Source organism: Ambystoma mexicanum, chromosome 7p (assembly GCF_040938575.1).
Source record: "Ambystoma mexicanum isolate Mex_15411 chromosome 7p, UKY_AmexF1_1, whole genome shotgun sequence".
Lineage (NCBI taxonomy): Eukaryota > Metazoa > Chordata > Amphibia > Caudata > Ambystomatidae > Ambystoma > Ambystoma mexicanum.
In genome coordinates this window covers 272556538-272583483 of record NC_090939.1, presented here as the reverse complement: position 1 = coordinate 272583483, position 26946 = coordinate 272556538, and the positions used below count along the sequence as shown (strand labels likewise).

The 26946-nt window shown below is 46.0% G+C and overlaps 1 protein-coding gene across 1 annotated transcript in view; it reads right to left on the bottom strand.

Annotated features, from left to right (window-relative positions):
• EVA1C (eva-1 homolog C) overlaps positions 1-26946 on the bottom strand; it is a 637492-nt gene that overhangs the window by 18663 nt on the left and 591883 nt on the right. Inside the window, exon 7 of the mRNA XM_069636343.1 lies at positions 20621-20713. Within this exon, the coding sequence (XP_069492444.1) occupies positions 20621-20713 (93 nt within the window). The remainder of the gene's footprint in view (positions 1-20620; positions 20714-26946) is intronic.

The window sequence follows — 26946 nt, the reverse complement described above, 5'->3', positions numbered from 1 at the left end:
TATGTCTTTCCGGTGTCATAGCTTTCTTCAACCAACCTGTTCATGGGAAACACGCATTTTCCATACATTTTCAAAATGGGTTATGCTAAATTAGTGGTGCCGTGCTGCACCTGCTTATTGCTATTTTATACTGCGATTAGTATGTTTGTATTGCATAGTACTGGTCTAATTCAACCTGTAGTACCGCTCCATAAGCATTCAGGCCCAGTGTTTTCTTAATCGAATGGGAGGATGCTGGCCATTACTCTTCTTTGCGATTCTGCTGTGAACGCATCAGTTGTTTTGAAAATCTCATGGGTCGGTAGTGTTTTATTGGTTCCAACTCAAAGCCTAGTAAGAGGATGAACGCATATGAATGCCAGTAACAGCATGACAAAATTATATTTTTCCATCATTACTGGTTATCTATATAATGCATTTCTTTATGCATACACCATGATACCAGCTATTCTCAATACAAGCTGTTGTAAAATACACCATCACACTTGCACACGTAAGAATGATGTATCACCATTAGTATGTAAAACCTAATGCTTTTTATGTTATGTTTTTGGACAGTAAATTGCACATTTTGGATGCCATTTTTCAAAAATGTTTTCAGAGGGGAGAACCCCCCACCCCCGCACCACCCTTGATAGCTGGTGGGCTCGCTTGCTGCACTCTCAAATTCGCCCAGAGAAATGTACGCCCCACCACCTTTCAAATTCACCAGCCGCCAGTGGTTTGTATGTGTGCATCAGGGAGCAGACACCATGAGAAAGCCACTGCATTTAATAAATGAGGCTCAGGGGATGCAGGGTGACCCCGCTCTTCTCTCCGTGGATGCTGAGAAGGCCTTTGACATGGTGGAGTGGGATTTCCTAGAAGCGGTCCTTACTAAAATAGCACTGAGCGAGAGACTTCTTAGTGGTATCATTGTCGCGCTCTGAAACACTTGTGTACGAGCGCGATATAAATAAAATATCATATCATATATCATGGCGATTTAATCCTCCCCGAGGGCTTGTGTGTCGGTGAATGGGGGATACTCGAGGTGGTTTAACCGGGGTAGGCGGACAAGGCAGGGTTGCCTGCTTTCCCCTGCTCTTGTTGTGCTCTCACTAAAACATCTTGGCAATAGACTGAGATAGGGTCCGCAAGTGGAGGGGTTTGTTGTGGGCGGGATGACTCACAAATTGGGCATGTACGCAGATGCCCTGCTCGTGCATGTGGTGAACACGCTGACCTCTGTGCCGGTTGTGGTAGGTATGATTAAAGAATATGGTTGCGTGGCAGGGTAAAAATAAACATGGACAAACAGGTCCTTGGGGTCATTGCGGTACCTGAGCATTAGCGTCACAAGAGAGGTAAAGGCAAATTCCTCCCCCCTGATGACTGACCTGGAGAAAGATCTAGTGAAATGGAATAAGCTGACCATCTCCTGAATGGGACGACTGAACGCGATTAAAATGGTGGTACTCCCCAATATTCTTTACCGGTTCTGGATGCTCCCAAAACAGATCCTGACTCCTACTTTAAAGTACCCAAGGGCACTCTCTCGCGATTCCTTTGGGCAGGGGAAGAAACCCAGGGTCTCTAGTGTCTTTCAAAGGAGAGTGTGGGGTGGGACTCCCGGACATACAATTGTACTATAAGGCCACTCAGCTTAGGATTCTTATTCCACATCTCAGACGGCGGGAATATTTGCAACGGGTGGGCCTTGACAACTATCACTTATGACTGGCAACAGTTGGAGAATGGTTGTAGATTCCTAGGTTGAAGCTACTGGGGATTAGGGAGAAACCCATTTTGGGCCCTATTTGGAGCATTTGGCGACAAGGAGCGGGATTGGGTGGCGTTACAACGTGCCCGTCTCCACTGGGTCATCTTTGGGTGCCGGGGATCAGGGATGCCATTCCGAATCCAGAGAGGTTCCAGGCTTGGTATGAAGCAGGTTTGGAAAGGGTTGGACAATTGTGAAGAGAAGTAAGGTTCATTACAATACTGGAGTTGGAAGAGGTACTGGGACTGGGCACGGTCTCCGTCTTCTCATACCTACAGTTAAAGGGGGTGATGATGAGGGAGGCCTGGACAGAGAAAATACAGAGGGAGCTTACACCCTTCAAGAAGATCCTAGACACTGCACCTGGTTCCAAGTGGTTGATTGGTGCATTTTACAGGGCCCCAGTGGGGACGAGAAGGGGATCCTCAGACAGGCTGAGACAGTGATGGCAGGGAGACCTGCATATGGAACTTCCCCCGGACATGGCAGAGGATGTGCTGGGGAGCCTCCCAGACATCAATTTCTTGCCAGTACAAACTACATGCCATTAAATTGTTGCACAGGTGGCAGTGTGACCCGGTCAGGCTTTCCAGAATGTTCCAAAGTGTGAGCCCCATGTGCTGGCATGAGTGTGATTCGAGGGCCGATTATTGGCATATATGCTGGGGATGCATTGTGGTCCAATCATTCTGGGATGAGGTCCTCAGCTGGATTAGGGACCTGGATGGGATCACGAGAGGGAAAACACATATGTTGATACTGTTTGTTTTACAAGAGCAGTAGGGAGAATATACGATGGTTGCCGAAAATGTTCCATAGCTTGCTACTGGCTGGGAGGGCGTGTCTGGCTGCACAATGGAAAAGAGAGCTCCCTCTTGGAAAAAAAGAATGGGTCAACACGGCCCAGAATTTATACCTAATGTAACGTTTAATGGCGACAATTCACGGTGACCCCGGGTCTGTTGAAATAGAATGGTCGGATTTTTGTAAAAAATATTCCCAATAGGAATGTGGAGTACCTGCCACCTATGTTAGTGGGGGTAGCCACGACACCTCGACTTTCCCAACCGTGAGGTTACCATAAACAGACTGGAATTGACACCTGTCTGGGAGACCAATGATCCCTCAAGAAGTGTAACAATGTATAGGTGAACATGTGAGAGCCGTTCTTTTGTTAGATTAATAAGGGCAGGGTTAGGAGTGGGATGGGGCGGGTGAGGGGGGTAGAGGCTGAATGATACATTTTGCATGTTTTTGTTTCAATGTTGTTGATCCGGGTTTACAGATATTAATTAATGTTCCAAACATGAATTGTGATTCTCATGAAAATGTCTTAAAGCTGAAATTTAAAAAAACAGAAATCTTGAACTCTTGATTATGTGGTGCTCACGTTTTCCTGTTTCTATATTGTTCTGTCTCAATTGTGCAATGCAAAAAAAAAAGGCTCACTGAAATTGTCAACCCATAAGTAACACTGGAAGCACTTACATTACTACTTCAATTCTTATTATGTCTAGAGTAGAAATGTACACGTCTGCAGCGTCCCTATCTTCCTATATCCTACCAGCCTCTGTACTTTACAACAGTTAGATCCAAGCACCACAATTACAAAGCAAGGAGTCACTCACACACAATTAAACTTTCCTTTATTGACAGAAAATACCTGTGTTTCTCTTGTGCAGGGGGAAATGTACTGGACGGGGACTTTGGCACAACATTGCCAGCAGCAATAAACTGGAGGATTATGTGAAAGAAAGCGTGTGCACTTATATCAGCGTCGAAAAGCAGGTGGGCTGGCTGAAGAGAGAAGGTGGTTTCAACAAAAAGGAATGTGAGTGCCTCGCAGAATAAGAGACTAATGTCACGTCACTCACCCGCCTAAATGGTCGCACTCGTACTGCTACTTTAACACTGTCAAAATACGGTATTTCTTGTGAAAAATACGGTATTTCTTTTGAGTAGTCGTCTTTTCAGGTTGTGTCAGAGAAATAAGGCAAAGCACTGGGCGCTGGTACAGGTTTCATTGAACAAAGCGGATATGCAGCCTGCAGGCAGGCACTGTATCTCACTGTATGGGCTCAACACACGCTGTGTGCCCAACCACCAAGTGAAATGATAATTAATTATGAATAAAGAACCCACATGACCCCTCCAAGGATCCTAGGATGGGGGCCTGGGGCACGAACCCTGTTTACCCTCTGATATAGTTGCCACTGTTCAAAGCCCATATTTGAAACTCTTATGTTAAAGCTCTTATTTAATGTCAATAGTTTTGGCTTAAAGGTAGCGCTTTCAGGGCCACCCAATGGCCCAAACTAAAAATGACATGCCCATCCCCTGGGTCCCCAGCTCCTCACACATGCACACAATCAATGTGGTTATGTGTGCTTTCCAGTCACTGGGGGCACAGGGGGCACAGGGGGCTGGTACAGTGCTTTTTCAACCTGATATCTATCATAGATGTCCAGTAAGAAAATACAATGCCTGTCCCCTGGTCCCCACAGCACCTAAATCACGGCCACAGTCAGCGTGATTATGTGTGTATGTGAAGTACTGGGGGACCCAGGGGCCGACATGGCATTTTCTACTAGACATCTATGATAGATATCAAGTAAAAAGAAAATGACATCCCTGTTCCCTGGGTCCCACAGCACCTAACACTGGGGGACACAGATGACAGGCATGGTATTTCTTACTAAACATCTATCATAGATGTTCAGTAAAATAAATACCATCCCTGTCCCCTGTGCCCCACAGCGCTTCAGAAGGAGAGCTGATTTTGGCAGATGGGTAGGTGGATTGTGCATTAAATGCTTTTGTTGTACAACCCTCCTCCCCCACTCGCAAAAATGAGCTCCACGGACCAACACACACACACACACACACACACACATTTACACAACATTCACACAGCAAGCACTCTCTCATTCACACAAGCACCCATCATCATGAACTCACTCATAACAACAGAAGCATGCACACATCCATACACATATTTAAATAACAAATACATGAACATAAACATACCTTCTGCGCCAATCCGGAGGTTTCCTCCCCAGCGCTCCAGCCCCTGCTAGCATGAACAGGAATCAGGAAGCTTACTGGTTCCTGCACATGCGTGCAGGGGCCTGAGCATGGGTGACGAGACGCCCCACTCCAGCCTGCTCTTTCTGCACCCCCTCACACATACAGACATGCAGTTCCCCAGCCAGCATTTCCAATGAGCTATGCAAGGCTGGGGTAGCAATACGCCCCACACTTGCATGGCTCATTGAGCTTGCACGGCTGGGTAACTAAACTGTCAAAGGGAAACAATATTTCCCTTTGAAATTTCCGCCACAGAGCCCAGGAGTGTTCCTTCAGCTGGAAAAAGAAGCTGAGGGAGCGCTCAGTGTTTCAATGGGCTGGCACCCTAGCTGTCGGCTCCTCAACAATAGACGAGAGGGGGCCAAGACCCGGTGGGTCGACGCCCCCTCGCCCATTATGGATGAGACACTACTGCTCCTCCCATTGCCCTGCACGGCTCTGCTGTAGTCTACGGTAGGTGGTCTCTGCACTGTTGTCAGACCGGATGGTCCTCCCACTACATGTCGCAACACCACCTTTCCATCTCTCCAGGTTGACTGTGTTGGTTCCCAACCGACTCGCAAGATGCTTTTCGGGCATCCCGCTGTTCGTCTCTTAGATTTTGGAGACATGCCTCACTGCAGTCTCCCGAAGCCCAAGCCCAACGTTACGGCTACACCATAGCTACCTTGCTCACCAGGTTCTCCTTATGGATGTACAACAGCTCTTAGTATACCAGAAACACATGGGCCATTTCCGGACAGATGAGAAGACGACGAACCCAGTCCATTGCTGTTTAATAAACATTAAATAGCAGGGATGACCCCAGCGTAACGTCAGTCAAATTGACAGCAGCTGATCGAGCTTTCGTCCCAATTGATTGTAGTGTTCTCAAGCTCTTCTTCATCCCTGTACCTATGACATCAGGGTGGTTTGATATTTTACAATAACACATCGTTTTGGACGTGAGCTTATGTGTAAAAGTTTAAGGCATTAACATCAGCCTGCCGGGTTGGGGTTTGAAGGGGCCGTACCTCCCAATCGCATCCTCATCCCTAGGAGAGGAGTCCCTCTCCATGAGATCCTCCTGCATGTTACCACCCATAGGGACACTATTGGTTAGAGGCTTAACTGCCCTAGCTTCATGGAAAGGGGTTCTCCCCTGGGGAGAAATGATGCTATCTGAAGGATCGTCACAACATCTTCAATAGAAAATAAGGGGCTGTGGAAAATGGGACATCCTATTTGCATCCTATGTTTTACTGTTACCACCATACTCATAATGAGGTACTCTATTAAATACCGCTTGTTTTTTAAATGCCACCTAATTGTAATGTAGGATTTCATGAGAGACGTATTGCATGCAGTACATACAAACGACTGTATGAGGAAAATGTGTAATTCATCCCACACAGAACTTTCTCTTGTTACATACACAGATTTGTAATACTCTCTGCTTAGTTCATTGTAACATAGCCAGAGCTACATTGCATAGCCTGGTATTTATTAGTGTCTACTCAGAATAATTGTTAAACAGCTAGTCATACTTAGCAGAGCTAGATTTATTCTATTACACAATCAGACCAATTGTTGCATGGCCTGACTTATTTTGCATAGCTTAATTCTATTAGTTAACTGATTTATTGTGGCATACCCAGACTTATTTTTGTTTACTACCAATTGGTATATAGCCAGCCTTAGGCCCTCATTAAGAATTCGGTGGAAATGAATGTCACTCTCTGGCTGGCCTCTCTTGGCTCTCTTCCTGCTCCCACCTGCGAGGCTAAAAACCTTGGGGTCATCTTCGACTCCACACTCTCCTTGTCCCGTCACATCCCTGACGTCTCTAAGAAGTCACACTACCAGCTGCACCCCCTCAGAGGTATTCTTCCTTTCCTCTCCTTCCCCCAGAAGCTCACTGTGTCCAAAGCCCTGGTTTTCTCTGGACTGTACTATTTCAACAGCCTCTTCCTAAATCTGCCTGTTACTACTCTCTGCCATTCTGCAAATCATCCAGAACAGGACTGTAGGTGGCCATTATGCTACTCTTTCCTTACTAGAAAACTCAAGCAACAATATACAAAGGTTTCAAACACCCTTCAAAACTCACAAACAGCTACATTTCTCATAAACTCCCAGGAACAAAATGTGGTTCAGACTCCAAAGAATTACATGGTTCCCATTGCCATCTCCTGATCCATATCAGACCTTAACCCTCTGGAAAACCTTTCCATATCCTCTTTTTTCGCAACTCAGGTAGACGTATTATGTATTGGCATGCGCTGTTGTGTGCAATGTCTATTTTGGTATATGTTGTGGCCTCAGCGGTGCCTGCATAGATGAAGGTGCATGCTCTGCGTGAACCTCATCGAGGGTCGTAGCAGAGTGCTAGAGGCAGCGCTCGGACAACGAAGCAAACCAGGCAGTGCGAGGTTCCTCACCCGCACTGCATTGAAGATCCTAAAAAGAGATCGATTGAGCTTCGTGGGCATGACAGGGCAAGATGGAATATGTCCTTTAGCAAATAATCTTGATTTGGCTCTGAGAGTGCAAGATATGGGTGAGCCGGTGAAGCCAGAGATGTCAGCTGGATGGGCTCAGAGAGTACTTTGCCTTCTGGGCAACACAAATTGGGCTAGCTCTTCCAACAGATGAGGGAATTCTTATGAGAATTGACACCAAACTCATGGAGATGTCTTCCTCAGAAGCTGGGTCTGCCAGTCCAAGGATTACTATTCGGCAAGCCATTCACCAGGGAGCTGGCAACGTTTCTGGGGGCATTTACAGCCCTAGAGAAAGTGCAATCATCTGTAAAAAAGAGTTTTCTCCACCAAGGTTTTTAACAAGACCGGAAGTGAAAGGGATTGCTAGTAGCTGGACAGAAAATCCCAATCTGGAAGAGTTGGCTTTCAGTACTGGCAAATGCTGAAACCTGATACCTTCCTTCACTCCACAGGAAGAGGAAATCTTCCCAAGTCATGCAGAAGAGTTCTTAGACAGCAGTCTCAAACTTCAGGTGCGTGCCTGCAGCCCAGCGCCTCGAATGGAGGCTGTATATTGCTTTTTGTGCCAAACTGGGACAGGCTGTCAGAGGGTGCATGCGGCGGGCAGTCCAATAGGGGGTTGCATCCGTCATTTTTCACTGAGCTGGTAGAAGAGCAGACGCCAGCGAATTTGATGTTTTAGTGAGAGGAGGAGACCTTGCTAGACGAGGAAGTAAGGAGTGTAGCACAAAGGGAGCCATAGTGAGCAATCTTTATTTGGTCCCTCAGAAATAAAAAATCTGGCCAGTAATCAACCTCCGTTAGTTGAACGATTTCCTTGTTTACAGGTATTTCAAAATGGACGGTGTTCATATGCTCAGGGACACTCTCCTGCAGGGAGATTGGATGGCTCAACTGGATCTGAAAGATACCTATCAGTCGTTTCCAGTTTTCAAACCGCACAGGTGCTTTCTTCATTTTGAAGGGCACAGCTCCTTCTGGTAGTTCACAAGTATGCCCTTTGGGCTCTCTTAAGTGCTTGGAGTTTGGATGATCATTTATCTGGATGACATGTTTTTCAGGTCAGAAAACAAAGATGATCTGCAAACGTAGGTAGGCATGGCTGTACACCTGCTGTAAGAATCATGCTTTCTGTTAAACTGGGAGAAGTCAAAGATTTCCCCAAAACAAAGAAAAGACTTCCTAGGGTTCCAGATAGATTCGGTTGGAGCCATGATCATGCTGCCAGTAGAGAAGGTGAGTAATACGAGAAGGGAGATTCATTGCCTTATATGGAAGAAGATTTTTCGCTCAGGGAGTGAGCCAGAATCATAGGGCTTCTGTCTTCTTCCAGCAATATCTGCAGGGTCTCTGCAATATAGAGCCCTACAGAGGTTGAAAAACAAGCACCTATGCAAGAACATATTTTAAACACAGAAAGTCCAGATTAGAACTTCACTGGTGGCTAAATCACATGGAGGCCTGGAAAGGCATAGCCATATTTGGTTTAGCCCAGGATCCAGTCATCGCTTAAGATGCTAGCAAGACAGGCTGCAGGGCTCAGTGTATGATCATATCCAAAGAGGGCAAGTGGATGGCAGCAGGATTACAGCTGCACGTCAATTGTTTGGAGCACTTAGTACGTTCTTTAGCGATTTGTTCGTCAAGGACAGAGTGGATTATTGCATCCTCCTGAAGATGGACAATGTATCGGCAGTGCAATCACCTGCGAGGGACGAGATCCAAAACGTTGATGGAACTCATAAAGGACTTCTGGCACTTTTACCAGCAGAGACAGCTATCAGTGACATCAGAGTATTTTCTGCACCTGAGCAAAGTGGAGGCAAACTGGAACTCCAGATATTTAAAAGACAGCCGCAGCTGGAAGCTGGACAAAGATGTTTTTCAGAAACTGAACAGGAAATGGGGTCCATTTTCGGTGGACCTATTCAGCTCATGCTGCAACAATCAATTTCTTGGTTTTTCAGGTGGAGGCCCGAACCGGTAGTGTTCCCTTCTCACTTTAAATGGTGGCCATTAAAATGAAAGAAAAAAAGCAACAAACAAAATGGCCGACATGGAAAGGGGAGAAGGGAACACTAACGTAGTCTCTTCCTTTCCATGGTGGCCATTCGCGCGGTGGAAATACACCGGGCACAGGACTGTTCATGGCACCAGCTAGGAACAGAGGAGTGCAGGTAAGTGGGGTTTGGGTTGGGAGGGGACTGGATATGTGGAAAAGGGGGTTGGGGTAGGGTAAAGGGGGCAGGGGAACCGGGGTGCACACTAACCTTAGGCACCGGTGAGGGAAGAGGATGGCCTCCCGCTCCGAGGAGGCTTGGAGTGGGGTCCTTCCCTGTGTCGTAAGGTATCCCGTTCCAAGCCTTCTCATTGGCTGGGAGGCTGTCACACCCCCCTCACCGGGTACTAAATCACAAGAGACACAGGAGGCAACCCCATTCTTCCCTCAAAAAGATCCACAATGTGATTAATCTCACAATACTGCATCAAACAACTCCCCACATCGACATCAAATGTCCATCCCTTGAATCCCACCAGTGACCCAGTGCACAGAAAATTAACAGAAAAGAACAGAAGCCACATCAAGATCCAAACAAATTCCTCCTCGACATCTTCAACAACAGCAACCCCTAGAAACATACCACTGCAAGAGTCACACTTAACCCATAGTGCAGCATGAAACAGCACACCACAACCAGGACTAATGATGATCACCCCAACGGCAGGAACAACCTACTCAGCGTGTTTGAGGATGAATGTTATAATCAAGAGATTACAGTTCATGGCACATACAATGAACAAGCTGGTCAGCTTACCTCTACTGAAAGGATCCACAAAGGAACAGTTGGTACTAGATGCCTCCTTACCAATGCCTACTGTTTGCCAACCATTCTTCTGATATATATGATCTTCTTTGCAGAGACAATTACGACCCTGGCGGTAAGGGGTTTACGCCAGCGTTAGCTGCGCCGACCCCTTACCGCCAATTACGAGGTCCCTTAGCGCCATGGAGGTTTTAACACCCGCTTTTAGCGGGTGTTAAAATCCATGGCGCTAAGGGACCATGGAGTTAATTACGCCACCGTAATTTACGGTGGCGTAATTAACGCCTTCCCCACTCCCATTATGCCCTATGGGGCAAAAATGGGAATGGGGAAGGGTAAATGGGGATTGGGGACTTACCGCCCCGCCAAGGTCGGAATGGGGCGGTAAGTCCGCCAACCACCATGGCGTAAACGTAGTTTACGCCATGGTGGTAAAGTGACGGCCCAGGCGGTAACTTACCGCCTGGGTCGTAATGAGGCCCAAAGAATATGCACTTTTCATCACAGAAACTTGGCTCTCACTAGATCACTCAGCAGTTATACAGAAAACCATCCTTGCTGGCTACAACATCAAGTTTGCCAGCAGAACAGCCATAAGAGGAGAAAGAATTAGACCCCATCAAAGTTACAAATGTAACCTTAGATAACATCCCAGACTGTAAATTGCGTGTCTTACTCTACTGTGTAGAGGAGGTCCCAGACATGACCTGCACACCAGCCCCTCCTTTTGAGGTACCAGGAAGATACTCGCCAAGGTACGTGACGTATGAAGAGCAAATGAACCAACAGAGAGCTGCACTGGGACTCTGCCCAGTGTACATTAGAAGATCCGTATGTGTTGAAGCGCCCATAACCAGACAACCCTGGGCAGCACGGTACCCTATCAGACAGCCATACCAGCCGCTGATACGAAATGAGGAGTACCTAAATACAGTCCACGAAGAAACCCCAAGAGCCTTAATGGAGGGCCAATGGGCAATAGTAACGATACTGCTTGCGATGCTTAGTAGAATATTAGAAGTGGCATGCACAAACTATATATCTACCTCAAGAAGCACGTTATACGAGTGCGACTCCATTTTGTAAAGCAGAAATGGGCCCAAGATGAACGCTTAAAGAGCACTCAGTTATATGACACTGAGGATGTCACCCGAAGTAGTGGGAGCAGGGGACTGTCCCTGGACAGGCTGGAGATTAGGCAGAACAAAGACGATGCAAGAAGTTGTGTAAACTGGGAATATTCAGAATCCGACTCCTGTGGGGAAACGGAGGATGTGGCACATGAAGAAGGGAGATGGTGCGAAAAACGGCTCCCAGGGGACCGAGAGGTTCGATGGTCAGACGCTAGCAGGTCCACAAGTAGGGCACCGAAGTCCGCTGGACAGTCCAGCCGACATGGAAAAACACCACACGGTCAGAGGGGGGAGTCAGCACCTGCCTATGTAGACAGGTTAAGGGCATTGCCAGGTAGACAGCAAGGCAGGAATGCTACCCCGGCGATAGACTGGAGAACTATGAGGAAAGAGAAGGACTGTGCATTCCAATTCCAGTTGCTAGAAAAGGGGGGAGCAATACCACAATATATTCCGAGAGAACCTTAAAAATAAGCTTCCAATGCTGACATCGGGGGCCGGAAAGTGGATACATGAGTTAGAGAAAATGACGGGGGGGTCACCTTAGCTATCGGGGACATAAAGGGCCTCCTAATTGCCATACTTGGTGAAAGAGCAGATGATGTATGGAAACGGGCAGGCTATCCTAGGGTAACCCTAACTAACACCTCCCATGACGGAGCTCCATTTAATAATTGTAGAGCAGCAGTGTGGAAAGCGCTCCGAACGCTATATCCAGACACATCTGATATGTAAGCTATAATGACTCGAAAAATGAAAGAATCAGAAGATCTGTTGATTTATATGCAGAATTTTCAAGACGTGTGGGTGCTCGAAACGCATGAGTCTTGGACGAAATCTATCCCTGTATTCTACCACATATTATGCGAAGGGTTGCCTGAACCGGTGCAGAAGCAGCTCAAGAAATTGGTAGGAATAGAAGCTAAACCATGGGCCGAAATACAGTTGACGATTGCACACTATTGTGGATTGTTGCAAGAAAAGAATTGGAAAAAGGAGGCAACTCGAAAAGGTGAGGAGGCGAAGCTGGTGCAAAGGAAACTCTCAAAGTATGCTCTCGAGGGAGCCATGCTGACAAGCCCAGCTGAACCAAGCACACAACAAGCAACTAACCCATCGCAGAATACCCAGGGTAACGCGGGATTTTACCCGAGGGGAAGGGGCTTTGGAGGTAGAGGATGGCAGAGTAATCAGGGAGGGCTTCGAGGTAACCAAGGAGGTTTTCAGAATGTTCAAGGTGGCTTTCAGAACGCACAGATGGGCAATCCAGCTACACCAGATGGACAGATAGCCCGACCACCGCCAGTGTGTTGGCTGTGTGGAATGACAGGACAAGTGGCACGCATGTGCCAAAGCCAAGGCATCTGGCAAAATAGTCAAGGGACGGGGCAGGCATGGTGAACCAACCTGCCGTCCCGCAACAGGGCGGTGCACAAAATTAGACCATGCAGCAGCAGGCGGCAGGCTTGCAGCAAGGTGCACAGCAAGTGGTTCAACCACCGAACATGGGGAATTTGCCACAGGGACTACCCCAGCAGGCACCGCCACAGATGGCACAGGGCACTAATCCCGGAGGGGGAATTAACCCTGGAAATGGGAGAAACCCACAAGTATACAGTGGACCGAACCTATATATGAAATAGGACAGCTCACGGGGGACTCTGATGTGCTCTATCCTATCAGTGACACCAGACCCTAATAGGGAACCTAGGGTGAATTTCATCATAGGGGGTAAAGAATATTCCTTCTTAGTTGACACGGGAGCAAAGTGTTCGTGCATACGAGAAGGCAAGTTTTCCATGTCCGGCGAGGCTATAGATACTCAGAGTTTCACTGGAGCTCATAGTAGAGTTCCCTTTACAGACGCACTTCCAGTCTCAGTGGGACAGTGCCAAATGAATGTACCTCTATTATATTCACGTCAGACCCCAGTAAATATTCTGGGTCGGGACCTGATGACTAAATTAAATATGACTATCTCATTTACCGAGAATGGTATAGTGTGCTCCACCCTAGGAATGCATTATTCCAATGTGTGCGAAATGATCAGAGCATACTCAGGACGCATAGCCATGAGAGCTACACCGTTAGAGCCAGAAGTCTTCGCAAATGGCGTGCGGTTGCTCATGGCGGGATTTCCAGGCCTCGCCAATAGAACTATGAGGGCACCTGATGAGTTTCTATTCAGACCAAGAACACCCATGCACTAAGAGGAGGGGCAAGTATTTCCCTTAAGGATACAATCCGCTGCAGTGCGAGGGAAAGTGGTATTGGTCGAAGGATATGACGATGAAGGCAGACAACGGTGTGCGATTATCGCCATTGAAGAAGGGTATCGAGTGACTGATGTCAATGATGATGATCTGTTCGAAGAACACCCTGACCTAGAAGAGACAAGAGTGGAAGTGAGTCTCATATTTTGGGTCAAAACGATCAAACGGGAGGTGCCACAGAGAATGATGTTGGTGCTGATACATTCAGAATACTTTGATGACGACCTGGCCCAAGTGCCTGCCGCAGTATGGACTACAAGGCCCTATGACGTAGGCCTCCTGAAGGGGGCAGGTGAAGTAAAAAATTTAACTGAAACTGGGTGCAATATTACCACGAGCACGACAATACCCCATGTTCAGAGAAGCGGATGAAGGGATCGTGAAGACAATTTCCGCCATGATGGAGCAGGGCATCCTAGTGACATCAGAATCACCTTGCAACACAGTGATTTACCCTGTCAAAAAATCAAAGGAAGGATCTTGGCGTTTGATCCAAGATTTACGAGCACTAAATGATATAGTTGAAGCCAAATTCCCTCTAGTCCCTAATCCATCCACAATACTGTGCAATATACCCACTGAAGCAAAATATTTCATGGTGATCGATTTGAAAAATGTGTTTTTCTCGATTCCGTTGCACCATGATTCAAAAGACCTGACGTCATTCACTTTCAGACAAATGCGCCTGAAAAGCACAAGGTTGCCACAGGGGTACTGCGAGTCCCCGTCTATTTTCAAGTCCTGCAAATGGACCTAAGCAATATTCCGGTGGACAGCGTTGTGTTGCAGTATGTGGATGACATTCTGATCTGCAGCACCACTAAAGAGCAATGCAGGTGCGACTCTGTCCAGCTATTGACTATACTGGCTGAGAAGGGATACAAAGTTGACAAGGAAAAGTTGCAGTACTGTCAACAGGTGGTGTTGTACATAGAGCAACTTATCTCTCATGAGGGAAAAATGTAACCCCAGAAAGGGGTGAAGCTATCATGAACACAGCCAAGCCGCTCACGATAAAACAAATGCAAAGCTTCTTAGGTCTGTGCAATTATGTCAGGGCATGGGTCTTTGACTACAGCTCATATACCAAGCCCTTGCTACAGGCCCTTAAAAAGGCCCAGGCAACAAAAGAAGAAATTGAATGGAATAAAACAATGGAGAAAGGGTTTGCAGAACTCAAGGGGGCAATTTGTAAGGCCCCAGTTCTCGGAATTCCTAATTATGCAGAGGAATTCTACCTGTTCTCGTATACCGATGGCAATTTTATGACAGCAGTGCTCGTGCAGCGAACCTCGCTGGGGTACAAGCCCCTAGCATATTACAGTAGGAGTCTGGACCCGGTCATGAAGAGCCACTTCCCATGTGAACAAAACCTAGCTGCTGCCGCATTCGCTATCGAAAAGGCGTAATCCATTGTGATGGGGTGCTCCATGACATTGTATGTTGAGCACTCACTATTCGCCATACTAGAGAAGCCAAAGGGCACACTGACATCTCAGAGAGCATCCGCCTATGAGGTGATTATCTCTAATCCATCGATCAAATAGTGCAATGTAAAACTGTAAATCCTGCTACGTTCATAGCTGAGCCAGTCACAGAAGGAGAACCTATACACGACTGTGCAAACTAGAAGGAATTATATGATGAGATCCCCAGGGTAAAGGAAAATGCCCTGGCGAGTGGAGAGATCGTCTTTATTGAGGGGTCTTCGAGAATCGACCAAGAAGACGGATAAAGGTATACAGGCGTTGCCGTGGTAAAACACCTAGCGAATGGGGAGTTTCGAGTACTCGTTAGTGCACGAATACCATCTCACTATTCGGCACAGGCTGCAGAATTATTGGCATTGATACTCGCCATTGAGAATCATGCAGACCAGGAAGTAACGGTGTACAGTGACTCCGCCTATGTGACGTCCACAGTGCACGCAGGTTTGGTGCGCTGGAAAAGGAGGGGCTACCTCCGAGCATACGGCACGCCAGTGCAGCATGCAACCTTATTGGACAGGCTGATAAAAGCACTACAGCTCCCAGTGGGCATAGCGGTTGTGAAATGCGCCGCTTATACCAAGGGGATGGATTTCGTGTCACGTGTAAATCATGAAGCGGACACGAAAGCCAAGTGCATGGCATCCAAAATGGAAACAATCATGGACGAGGAGGTGGCACGTACCCATGAGAGGATGATGGTAGCGCGAGCCACACCAGAAGCCTAAAGCAATATGGGGCAGACTCAGCTAATGGAGCTCCAGGGGGAGGCACCTCAGGAGCAGAAAAATTTGTGGAAGCGTCGAGGGTGTTCTTTAAACCCCTCAGACGAGTTGTGGAGGCAAGACAGCACTGGTAAACCAGTAATGCCTGTCGCCCTTCTAAAAGTAGCATTAGAACAACTACACTACCCCATCCACATGACAAAAGAAAATCTTGCTGCAACGCTCGCAGAAGACTGGTTTACACCAAATTTAGCAGAGCGTGTTGCATTTTTCATGGTGAACTGCAATTCACCGCTGGGCACACATTAAAAGTAGTGAGAGGAATCATTCCCAGACCAAACGGACCATTCCAGCACTTGCATATCGACTACGTCGACATGATTACGGATACAGGTATTTAATTGTGGTGGTTTGTCCATTCTCTAGATGGATAGAACAGGTCCCTGTACACACCCAGATGCTACCTGTGCTGCCTAGTAAGGGAAGTATTTCCTAGGTGGAGGGTGTGTGAAGTAATGAGATCAGATAACGGGGCTCACTTTGTAAATTGAGTTTTCGAACAGATTAGCTTGTTGCTTGGTATAAAGCACAAGTTCTCGTCGGCGTATCATCCTGAGGGTAATGGAATATGTGAACGGATCAACAGCTTGCTTAAGGAAAGGATAGCCAAGTTGAAGCTCACATTAAGGAAGTGATGGCTGCACTGTCTACCATTGGCATTGTATGCACTTCGGAACCAACCAGGCTCCGACCATCATCTCACGCCGCACGAGATAGTTACAAGCAGAAGGATGAGGACCCCTCTTACCCCCCAGAGATAGGGCTAGTTGTGATGCCCAGATGACTAGAGAGGTTCTGGGAACAGAGATGCAAAAGTACCTTAACTGTATGACATCCAGTGCCTCTGTCATTACAGACCAACTGCAGCAATGGTGAAAAGGGGACAGCGCAGCACAAAACACAGCAGGAAGTGCTGAAGCAGACACCGAGCAAGGTGTACATGTGCCCCTCATCTTCCCTGGTGACAGCGTGCTCGTGAAGAACTTTACCAGGAAAAGGTGGGACAAGCCAAGATTTAATGGCCCGTTCATCGTAGAGGACTGCACCCCCTCCGCCATCAAGCTCCAGGGCAGAAGGGCATGGATATTCATAAATGACATTAAACCTTATATAGGAGAGAGCCCTTCTGCTGCATCCAACTGCAAAGAAACCACAGACAACGGGGAAGAACCTCAGCACATGCAGACAAGATCCATGGTGAGGAAGAAGGACGCATGAGCAGCAAAACAACGGCACAAGAATCCAGTAAATTGTAGCTTTCAAAACAAGACATTTCCTCAAATCAAGTGAAAGGTGATAAAAGGACAATAATATGGACATTTTGTGCAGCCAAAGTTGCAGAGTAAAGAAGAGAATTGCACATCCAAAGCTGCAGTGACGCTACTCATATGAACATTTAAAGCCGCACAAACCATAGAAAAGTCCCTAAAGCTCTGTTAATCAGAAAATAAGACATTCCTGAGAACCAAAAACGATATCCTGAAGCAACCAGTACGAAGACTTTGTTCGTAGAACTTATGGTATCCCCCAGTAGAAACATCCCAGAGGATGTGCTTTCCTGTTTCCGACTAATATTAGAGACATATCCATCATTAGTAGGAAGAGACACTAGCATCCCAGAATTCATTCAAGATCCAGCTAACATGAAAATAATCCGGCAACTACGGAAGCCTTCATTGCACTGCCGGAGTACGGTGATAAGGGTACAGATGCTTCCACCACAAGTGATCATTGATGAGCTGACATACACGCTGTTCTTTCGCATCATAGAGGAATGCCCAGGACTTGTCGGGAGAACCACAGATACCTTGTCCTTTATCAGAGACCCAAGAAACAACAAATTCCTGAACCAAGTGTGGTATAAACTGAATTACGTGGTCGCGATCCACGCAGCAGGAAAGTGTGAAGTCTGTTCATGTCACAAAAAAGGCCTATGATCCAGAGACTAGAAAATCAGAACGAATGTCGTTGTCACCAGAAGACAGCAGATATGCATACCATGTCTTCTTTTACCTCATTGAGAACTTTCCAGAACTAGTGGGTAGACCAAGCAATGTTGACGTACCCGCATTCCTCAGAGACCCAATAAAGAACGCACAATTAAACGTGCTCCTGAGAGCCATGATAGCGCAACTGAGAAGTAATTATGGTCATCCACTGCTGAGGAGAGCCTTAGAAGGAGAAGATCCACAATAAGACTTTCCGTCGAGGATAGATCGAGAAGAAGCAGAAACCAGGATTATGACAGCTTGTCCCTAGGTTATTTTATTTTTATTGTTTCTTCTTTTTTATTATCCTTTTCCGTCATCTTTCTGCCATGGAGCAGATCAAGGAGAGAGACACTGTTCTTCAACTTGTCACCGAGAGACCGAGCGAAAGGAGTGGACCAACAAACTTCACCATCCTATGTTCCTTTTTCTTCATTTTTCAAATTTTTTCCTATTCTTTCATATGTTCACTTTTATTTTTATTTTTGTTTTTATTTTTACGGCACTCTATTTTTGTGTGATTTTTAGCAGTTCCATCTCTTCATTCCTTCGCATTGAGCAAGTTCCAGCATGTCCTCGGGACCAAAGCAAATTCGTGGAGTGCACTGGGAACTTGCCTATTTTAGAGATGCATAATGAATGTGATGTACCAAGTTGCTAACCTAACCTTTTTCCATAGTCTAGCAAACGGAACTGTGCTGCATACCCAGAGACTATCGTCGTCTCCCGCGTGGGGAGGGACACTTGAAAAACACTCGACACTTCAGTAATAATAAACTTTTGAGCTACGTGATCAGAGCAAGAAAGGAATAAATAATTGACTATGGACTTGGTCGAAATGGGGGCCCAGAACAGTAACTTAGTTCTACCTCCAGCAGAGGGGCGCCCCCGCTTTCCTGGGAGAAAACGCTGCCAGATGTCTACAAATCTATCATGTGTATATGTTTGGTAATTGTCATTGTCTTTCTGTCATTGACTATCAGAACTGCTTTCTTTATTGGTGCACAAAGCGTCCCAATTTCAGTGCACCCACCAGATGATGTACATACGAATCCCACAAAAGCACCCAGACCATATATAGTTATCCCAGTTCCAAGAAAACCTGATGGTAAAGCTAACGAGTGGGTGGTATGCAGTAATAAAATCGCTGCAAAAATGCCGCCTTTACTAAAAATTGCGTTAAAAATGCTGTGGTTTGACCCCATTTTACCATTTAAGGGGAGTGGGTGTTGCGTGGGTGTCCCCCGCCCCCCTTAAGTGGTATAATGGGTCTGGGGTAGCGGGGGTGTCCCCTGCATCCTTTACATGGATGGCGGCGGCAAAACCACAGCCTTTTTGCCGTGATTTTTTGGGTAAACGGCCATTTATGCAGCGATTTTAACACATGGAACCCTGTGGGTAGGGTGAGCACAAGTAAGTGCAGCAGAAATACAGCAGATCACCTAAAGCTCTCCTCAAGAAAGGCACCCAAACAACTGTGGATAATACTAGGAACCCAACTGCAACCGACAGACAAACATCAACACAACTGAAACTGAATCAAACAAATAATGCTGCATGCATATAACAAACACCTTTCTCTCTTCACTGGGTGGTGCACACTAACTCACTGCCAGAGGGCCCCACTGCTTACACCCCCATCTGTTGTGCGCCCTCCTTTCCATCACTATTCTACTCCCCTCTAAAATCTACCACCTTACATTAGACACATAAATCCTCCAAGGGCGGCTGCCAAAGGCCCAGCTGATACCACTTCAACATGAATTGAGCTTTAACTATGTTATGCCTCTATTCCTGCCTCACTCATCTACATTAGTGGGTAACGTTATCCAAAGAACGTTTAGTCTAGACTGCGTGTTCTCCCAACCAGACACCATATTCCGAAGTGTCTCTGACAAACTCATAGAACCATACAGGCACAGAGAACCCAGGCAGCACTTCCGACTTGCACCCACCAATCCGATAATGACCCCACTGTCTGTTTTGGTGAAATATGCCAATACATTACATTATGCTAGTATGTCAGTACACAGCTTCGGACTGGGACATAAAATTGTCTTGGGCATCAATGAAAAAGTGGCCCACAGTTGCATTCCTTCTGTGACACTGAGTTTTTTGATAAAATGTGATGCACATTGTGCATTTTAAAGAATATTTACTCAACAACACTGGTCAAAACTACTAGTCGCCTAGATAAGTAATTCATCAAACTAGACAACATTGGCCAAAAAAGTGGCCCACTTTGACCAGAAAAACGGGCCCACACCAGCATTCCGTATTTTTGGTTCGGAAATGGGCCTATTGCCCTATAGGCCAGTCCAAGCCTGCTAGTACAGTGGGGCACGTTGGTGAGCAATTACCACAAGCATCATTTGGCCTCTAGCAAATCAACCCACTAGTCACTGCATGTATTACAATACTCCACCACCCCAAACAATGTCCGTCAGGCTATGTATGCTAGCTCAGCTCAATCATTTCAAAATCGAGATGTATTCACTTTCTGTCAATGCTGAGACAGGCACCGAAATAGTTTACAGCTTGTTGCTAGCTCAACTGTTACATACATTCTGGGACATACTAACTACTGCATGTACATAGACATCATATTTCGTTTTCATGGTGGAATCTTTTTCTACATTGCATTTCATAAATGAATGACTATATTACTGTGATTAATTGTATTACTTTAGAGTTTATATGCATGACAGTTAGTCACGATACCAGGCTTGCTGACATTACAATGCAACAAATGTACCGAAAAGAAATATATTTGAAGACACTCAGGTTCATCTCTCACCTTTAATGTAGGCACACGTGGCTAAAAAACTGCTGAGGATAATTCCATCATTAACTGGAACCCGGGATTCCCTTGGGTTGATGTCAATTTCCACTGCAAGAAATACAATTCCTGGTAAAATTTCATAAACATGTCAATGCAATCCTAACTTTTAATATCTTCCTATACTCGCATGATCAGGGAGTTATGGAATAACTCAGGAAGATTTACGTCTGCAGTTGCACTACGGTTTGTTTCCTACAAAATATTGCACAACTTGCAAGATCTTTCTTTCTGAATTGTATGAGGGTGGTTTCGAATCTAATGTTGATGGGTATGAGGTTCCACAGCCTGGGGGCGTAGATTGAGAGGGCCTTTTTATTTTTATTTTTGGTTGGGAGCATTGGCCTCCATAGAGGGTGATCTTGCTAGCTAGGTAGGGGGGAGCATGCAAGGTAACGGCTTTGTAAAAGATGTAGATGGTCTTGAAAATGATGCATTATTATAGGGTTTTCTAAAGTAGTTCGAAGAACATGGCGGAATGTAGTCACATTTGTGGGGGCCTTTGATGAGATAGCCCGAGGCATGGAGGACGCATTTCATTGGTGCCAAGATTGAAGTGGGCAGGTCGGTTAGTGGGACGTTTCCATCGTCCAGGTGAAAAGGACGAGGGCATGTACTGTGGATCAAAAGTTATTGGCCCTCATTACGACCCTGGCGGAGGACCATGGTGCAATTTGCACCATGGTCCATGGCGCTAAGCTGCCAACTCCGCCATGGGGGTTGGCGGACTTACCGCCCCATTCCGAGGTTGGCGGGGCGGTAAGTCCCCAATCCCCATTTACCCTTCCCCATTCCCATTCCTGGCCCCATAGGGCATAATGGGAGTGGGGAAGGCGTTAATTACGCCACCGTAAATTACGGTGGCGTAATTAACAGCAAGGTCCCTTAGCGCCATGGATTTTAACGCCTGCAAAAAGCAGGCGTTAAAATCACCATGGCGCTAGGGGAACTAGTACTCAGGCGGTAAGGTACGCCATGGTTTACGCCGGCGTAAACCCCTTTCCGCCAGGGTCGTAATGAGGGCCATTGTCTTTAAGGAACGGCTTAATTTTCTGAAAAAAAGATAGGTCCGGTATCAAGGTTTCTGGGTTTTCATCGTTATGTGCATTTTGAGTGAGCATTGGCTGTCACAAGGACTGGTTGCCAGCTGTGGGGTTAAGCACTCTATTTTCCAGGGTGAACAGTCAGGTCTGCGGGTGAATGTGTTCAGTGTTACTGGAACGGAAGAGTAATTCCATTTTGGTGGGGTTCAATTTGAGGTATGCACTGGAATTCCAGGTTTGTATCAGGATAAGTCAGGTCTTGTGCTGGTGGATGGGCCTCATTACACGGATGGCGGTGAACCATGGCGCTATTAGCGCCATGGTTCATGCCGGTAAAATACCGGCACCGCCTTGGTGGAAAGGGGAATTACCGCCCTATTCCAAGGTTGGCGGGGCGGTAATTCCCCCTTCCACCATTGCCCTTCCCCATTCCCATTTTTGCCCCATAGGGCTCTATGGGAATGGGGAAGGCGCTAATTACGGTACCGCAAATTGCGGTACCGTAATTAGCACCATGGTCCCTTTGTGGGTTGGTTTTTACCACCTGCAAAAAGCAGGCGTTAAATTCCCCAACCCGCAAAGTGACCTCGTAGTAAGGCGGTAAGGATTTACCGGTACCGGTAAAATACCGGTACCGGTAAGCCCTTACCGCCATCCGTGTAATGAGGCCCGATGTCTTTGATGGAAAAGAGTTTGAGCAAGAGTTAAGTAGTCTCTGTTTATTGGTGGGTTTGGATGTTGTGGCTAGCAAAGAGGAATCCCAGGGGCTCCATGTGGAGGTTGAAGATAAAGAGTGAGAGGATGGATCGTTATGGGACTCAACAGGTGGCAGGTAGCAGCGGTGCTGACACTAGGGGGCCACAGCACCCCAGAAGTTATGGAGAAGGGTCAGAAGGAGAGCAGATAAAAATTTTGTCTTTCAAGGGTTTGATTTCTTGGAACATTTGTTTATTCAAAGATGGTGAACTGCATAGTGTCATTAAGAAGAGTTCTGGGAACATTTTCTTCTGGAAAATGATTGCCAATTTTTTTTAATCTTTCATATGTATGTTGGTTTGGTGTAACCTGGGCTTAGGAGAGAATGTCAACCTTTTCTTAAATTATACAAATGTAGCAAGCACTAAAAAGGAATTTTTTATAATATGTTTTTATACTGAGAAGCTTTAATGCTTTAAATATGAAAATGTGATGTGCACATACTTTAAAATTGGTGCATGTAAAGTGTCTGTTTTCTTTTAGAATACATGCATTTTCAACAACCAGCTATTCATTTTCATAGGGCTTATTGGCCCTTCACAGAAAGTAGTTATGCTTTTTAAAAGGCAACAGTACAGGAAATTTGAAGAAAATCCGCAATCATTTTGAAAGAATGTCTCAGCTGTGCTACCATACCTCTTAATAGGACGGTGCCTGCACTTCTGTAAACGAGTGCAAGTAACCCCTGACCGGCACATAGAGTCAGAGCTCGCTCTCGAATACTTTAAGATGAAATAGCTGCACCTTGAGGTGGATGGGGGTGCAGGTTTCTTACTCCAACACCAATCAATAAGGACAACTCAATGGTTTGGCAAAGGGGAGTCCGTTTAATGACAAGTACAAAAAACAGGGAAACATGGAGATCAACAATGGTGTGATGGCCCGTCTCGCCTCAACTCCCAACAATCTTCATTCAAACAGTAACAGTTATACCCATAATTCGTCATCATTGATGTGTACCACTCATAAGTTTGTTATGCAATTCTATTGGTTGGAAAAGGTAACTTAAATATAGGGGCTATATCTGTATATAGTAATGGGGTGTGGGGATTGGATAACTCTTATCAGGTGGGCGTCTACGCCCTTCCCTCTAACATTACTCATGTAAACGTCACTAAGTACGACATCTAATTGGTTATACTAGCTATAGGACCCTATATTATTTGGTCCACTGTGATTGGGTTAGCTATAACCCAAGCATAAATCTCAACTTTAATTAGCAGCATGCAGAACAGACACCCAGATACAGGATGCCCCAAGATTCACCCAGCCTCCCTTCCATCAATCAGTACTCGAATGGCTATGTGTCAATTAGTTGGCGGAGGTTGGCCTTGAAACTGTAGCTTCTTGTCAGGAGAAGTTATGGTATCTTCTGCTTTGGGTGACATCAGACGTTGGTACCTCTTTGCGCTTGGCTGGTCACGTGTTAGCACACCGTGAATTTGCTTCCCTTTCCTTCTATTTGTGCATTTAATTCTCATTTTCGGCTGCCACCTGTCTGGGCCTCTTTATCTCGACCTTCCCGGGGCAGGCTGCTCTGCTCCTTAAGTTTCGATTCTCCGAAGTTACCATCCGCCTCCCATTCTTGGTTTGACCTTGATTTCCCAGGCACGGCCTGTTTCTTGCTGAGTTTTGATTCAGCCCTCTCTTCTTGCTTTGTGCTGGAATACGAATCCTGGCCTGTTTGACCCTTAGTAACTTGGGTTAGTTCTGCTTTTGAATAAAATGGACTGGCACTTATATAATGTGCTTCATTGAGGTAGATATATAGTTGGCGCTTGCCGCTCTATTCTTCTACTAAGCATAGAAAACCGCACTGTTTTCTTAGCTTCTTGCATTACAAGCATATGTACAGGCGTTAGCTGGTTGAATATTTTCATCCTGCATTACAGTTTAAATCTCTATCTGGTTCAACATTGCCTCTCCTTCTCAGTTCATTACATCCTTATTCATAACATTTCGTCTTTGTGTTTCATCTTTTGGTTGTTGTTTCGTTCATCTGTGAGTCTGTCAGGGCCCCTGCAACATCACCATTCATCTTCAATTAAGGCCTTTTGAGTTTCTTCTGGGACAGTGTTTAGCAAACTTCATTTCGTGTCATTTGCTGGTATGGTTGTCTCAATGGATACTTTACTGTCCATGGTTGTCGGTTATTGGAACTTCAATAGCTATTGCACTTCCGATGGGCACTGGGCAGAGCCCTAGTGTGGCTCTCTGCCGGTTTATTTGTTCACCATACGTCACATATCTCGGTATGAATGTTCCTGGTACTTCGAAATGGGCGACTGGAGTGCAGGTTACATTTGGGACCTCCTCTACACTACCCCCTCTGGTCGGTTTATCAACCACTTCCGCTTCCTCCTTGGGATTCGTTTTACTTGGTTCTTCTGTATTCATCTCCTCTTCATCTTCTGGGTTTGTACATGATGGGTTGAAGGAATGTCTCTTTGGAGTCCATATTTTTATCACTCCTTTTAGGCTTCCTGCTGTCTTTACGTGTTCACCTTTGTTCCACGTCATTAGTTGACATTGTCCATTTGGGCTGCAATATATCCATTTTCCTTCATAATTTCTGCGTTTCCTGGGATACAGAAACTTTGTTCCTTCTGGCGCATACTCGCTGGCCTTCACAAAGTCTCTTATTTCATCATGAATTAGGTCTCTGGGCTTCCATCCTGGTTTGACATCAATCATGATCTTCATCCCTATGGCTTTCTTCGCAGTTTTCTGGCATTGCAAGATTATTATCTGTATAACACAAAATCCTAGTAATATCATCACTAGCAGGGCTCCCAGGAACTTGAATGCGTCTGCCATCCATTGTGGTACCCATGAAAACAGTGATCCAAACCAGCTGTCATCATCAACTTTGTCAGCTTCATCGATCCTCTGGTTATGTAGCTTTGTTGGCATACCTATGGTCTCTGTCAAGGTTCCATTTTCCTCGTCATGAGATGGTGTGAATGTGCAACATGATTCTCTGATTTTTGCACAAACTCCTCCACCCATAGCTGTGATCATGTCAAGTACATATCTGTTCTGGAGAGTCATCAGCCGGATTGCTCTTAACTCTTCTTTAATTGCATTGAATCCTTTTATGGTCGTGTTGATGGTCTGCAGTAACTCCCTTCTGGGTATCTGCAACCATTTAGTATTTACTCCAACTTGGATCCTTGGCATGAAAATCGTGAATACTGATGAGGTTAGGCTGAACAGCCTGTGTTCATATGGGATTGCGTGAAATGCTTCTTCTGATTTAGCAGAGAATTAATTTTCTCTCTTCATTCGCGTCAGCAGCTCCGCAGATTTCTTCTTCCACAGGTGAGCATTTGCTTTTGGGAAACTGTCAATGTTCGGGTCATTCTTTGGGATCACTAATGCTGGAACGTGGACATTCACTATCGTGTATATGCCTCCCCAGTTCTTTGGCAGTCTTTCGGGCTTTCCAGTGGCACTATCTGCAGGGGTCCTCCTCTGTCTTCGACCCATCTCAGTAATTTCGTGAGTTTCGGTCATAGAGGTTGGCACAATCTTTGTGAGTTTTCTATTGCCTCCTTGCAGGCTCCAAGGACCATCCATGCTAGGCAGATCAGCACTCCTTCTTCCCATCTGTTTGGTGAAAGCACTGTTCCCCAAATCTGCATTTGGCCTCTGTTTTTCCAAATTTGAGCCTCTTCCAGGGTTTTCTCTTGGACGGTTAGTTTCGGGTTTATTTCCCATCTTGTTCCTGCTCCTTCAACTTCAGGCTTTTCATACCTGATCACGTGATTCCTAGTATGAGCTCTATTTCTCGTCTTAATGTCCTGAACATAATCATCTTCATTGGGGTAATCTGTTTCAGTTACCAATATCAATGAGGCATCCCTCCCCATGAACTGGCCTCTGTTGTTGCACATTGCTACATATGACAGACATTGTGCCATTGGGACATCGATTTCTACAGCCAAGAAGATCTTGGATTTCCCCATGCTGTATGGTAGAAGTGCACAAATGAAGCATTCTCTTACTGAAGTTCGCCTTCCAACTTCTTTCATGTGCTGGTACCAAATGTTGTTCCCTAGATGTGCTGTGCTGTCCAGGTAGTCGTTGAGTTCATTATTATCTTGATGCATGCTTCTCTTGATTCTTAAGGTTTTCCTGTAGTTTGCTATAACTGCATCCCTAAATGCATCTGTATGGCTTTTCTTTGTGGGAAGGTTCTCAGGTATTCTGGTCCATGGTGCAGGCTTCTTCATCTGCGCCATTTGAGTGGAGAAGAGTCTGGCAGCTCTTTCCTGGTCCTCGTGCATTTTTTCTCTGCTGCGTGCAAGTGCCCATGCCAACCAGCTTAACCATGGTCAGGCATATGGTTGTATTGTAGGCCTGGTACTTGTCCCGTGTTTTGGAATATGCGTGCTGGGTAATACAATTTCTGTTGTTCTGTTCTTCAGTTCCTCTTGTCGTTTTCTCGCTCTGCTCAGGTGTGGAAATACAAGGTCTACTAAC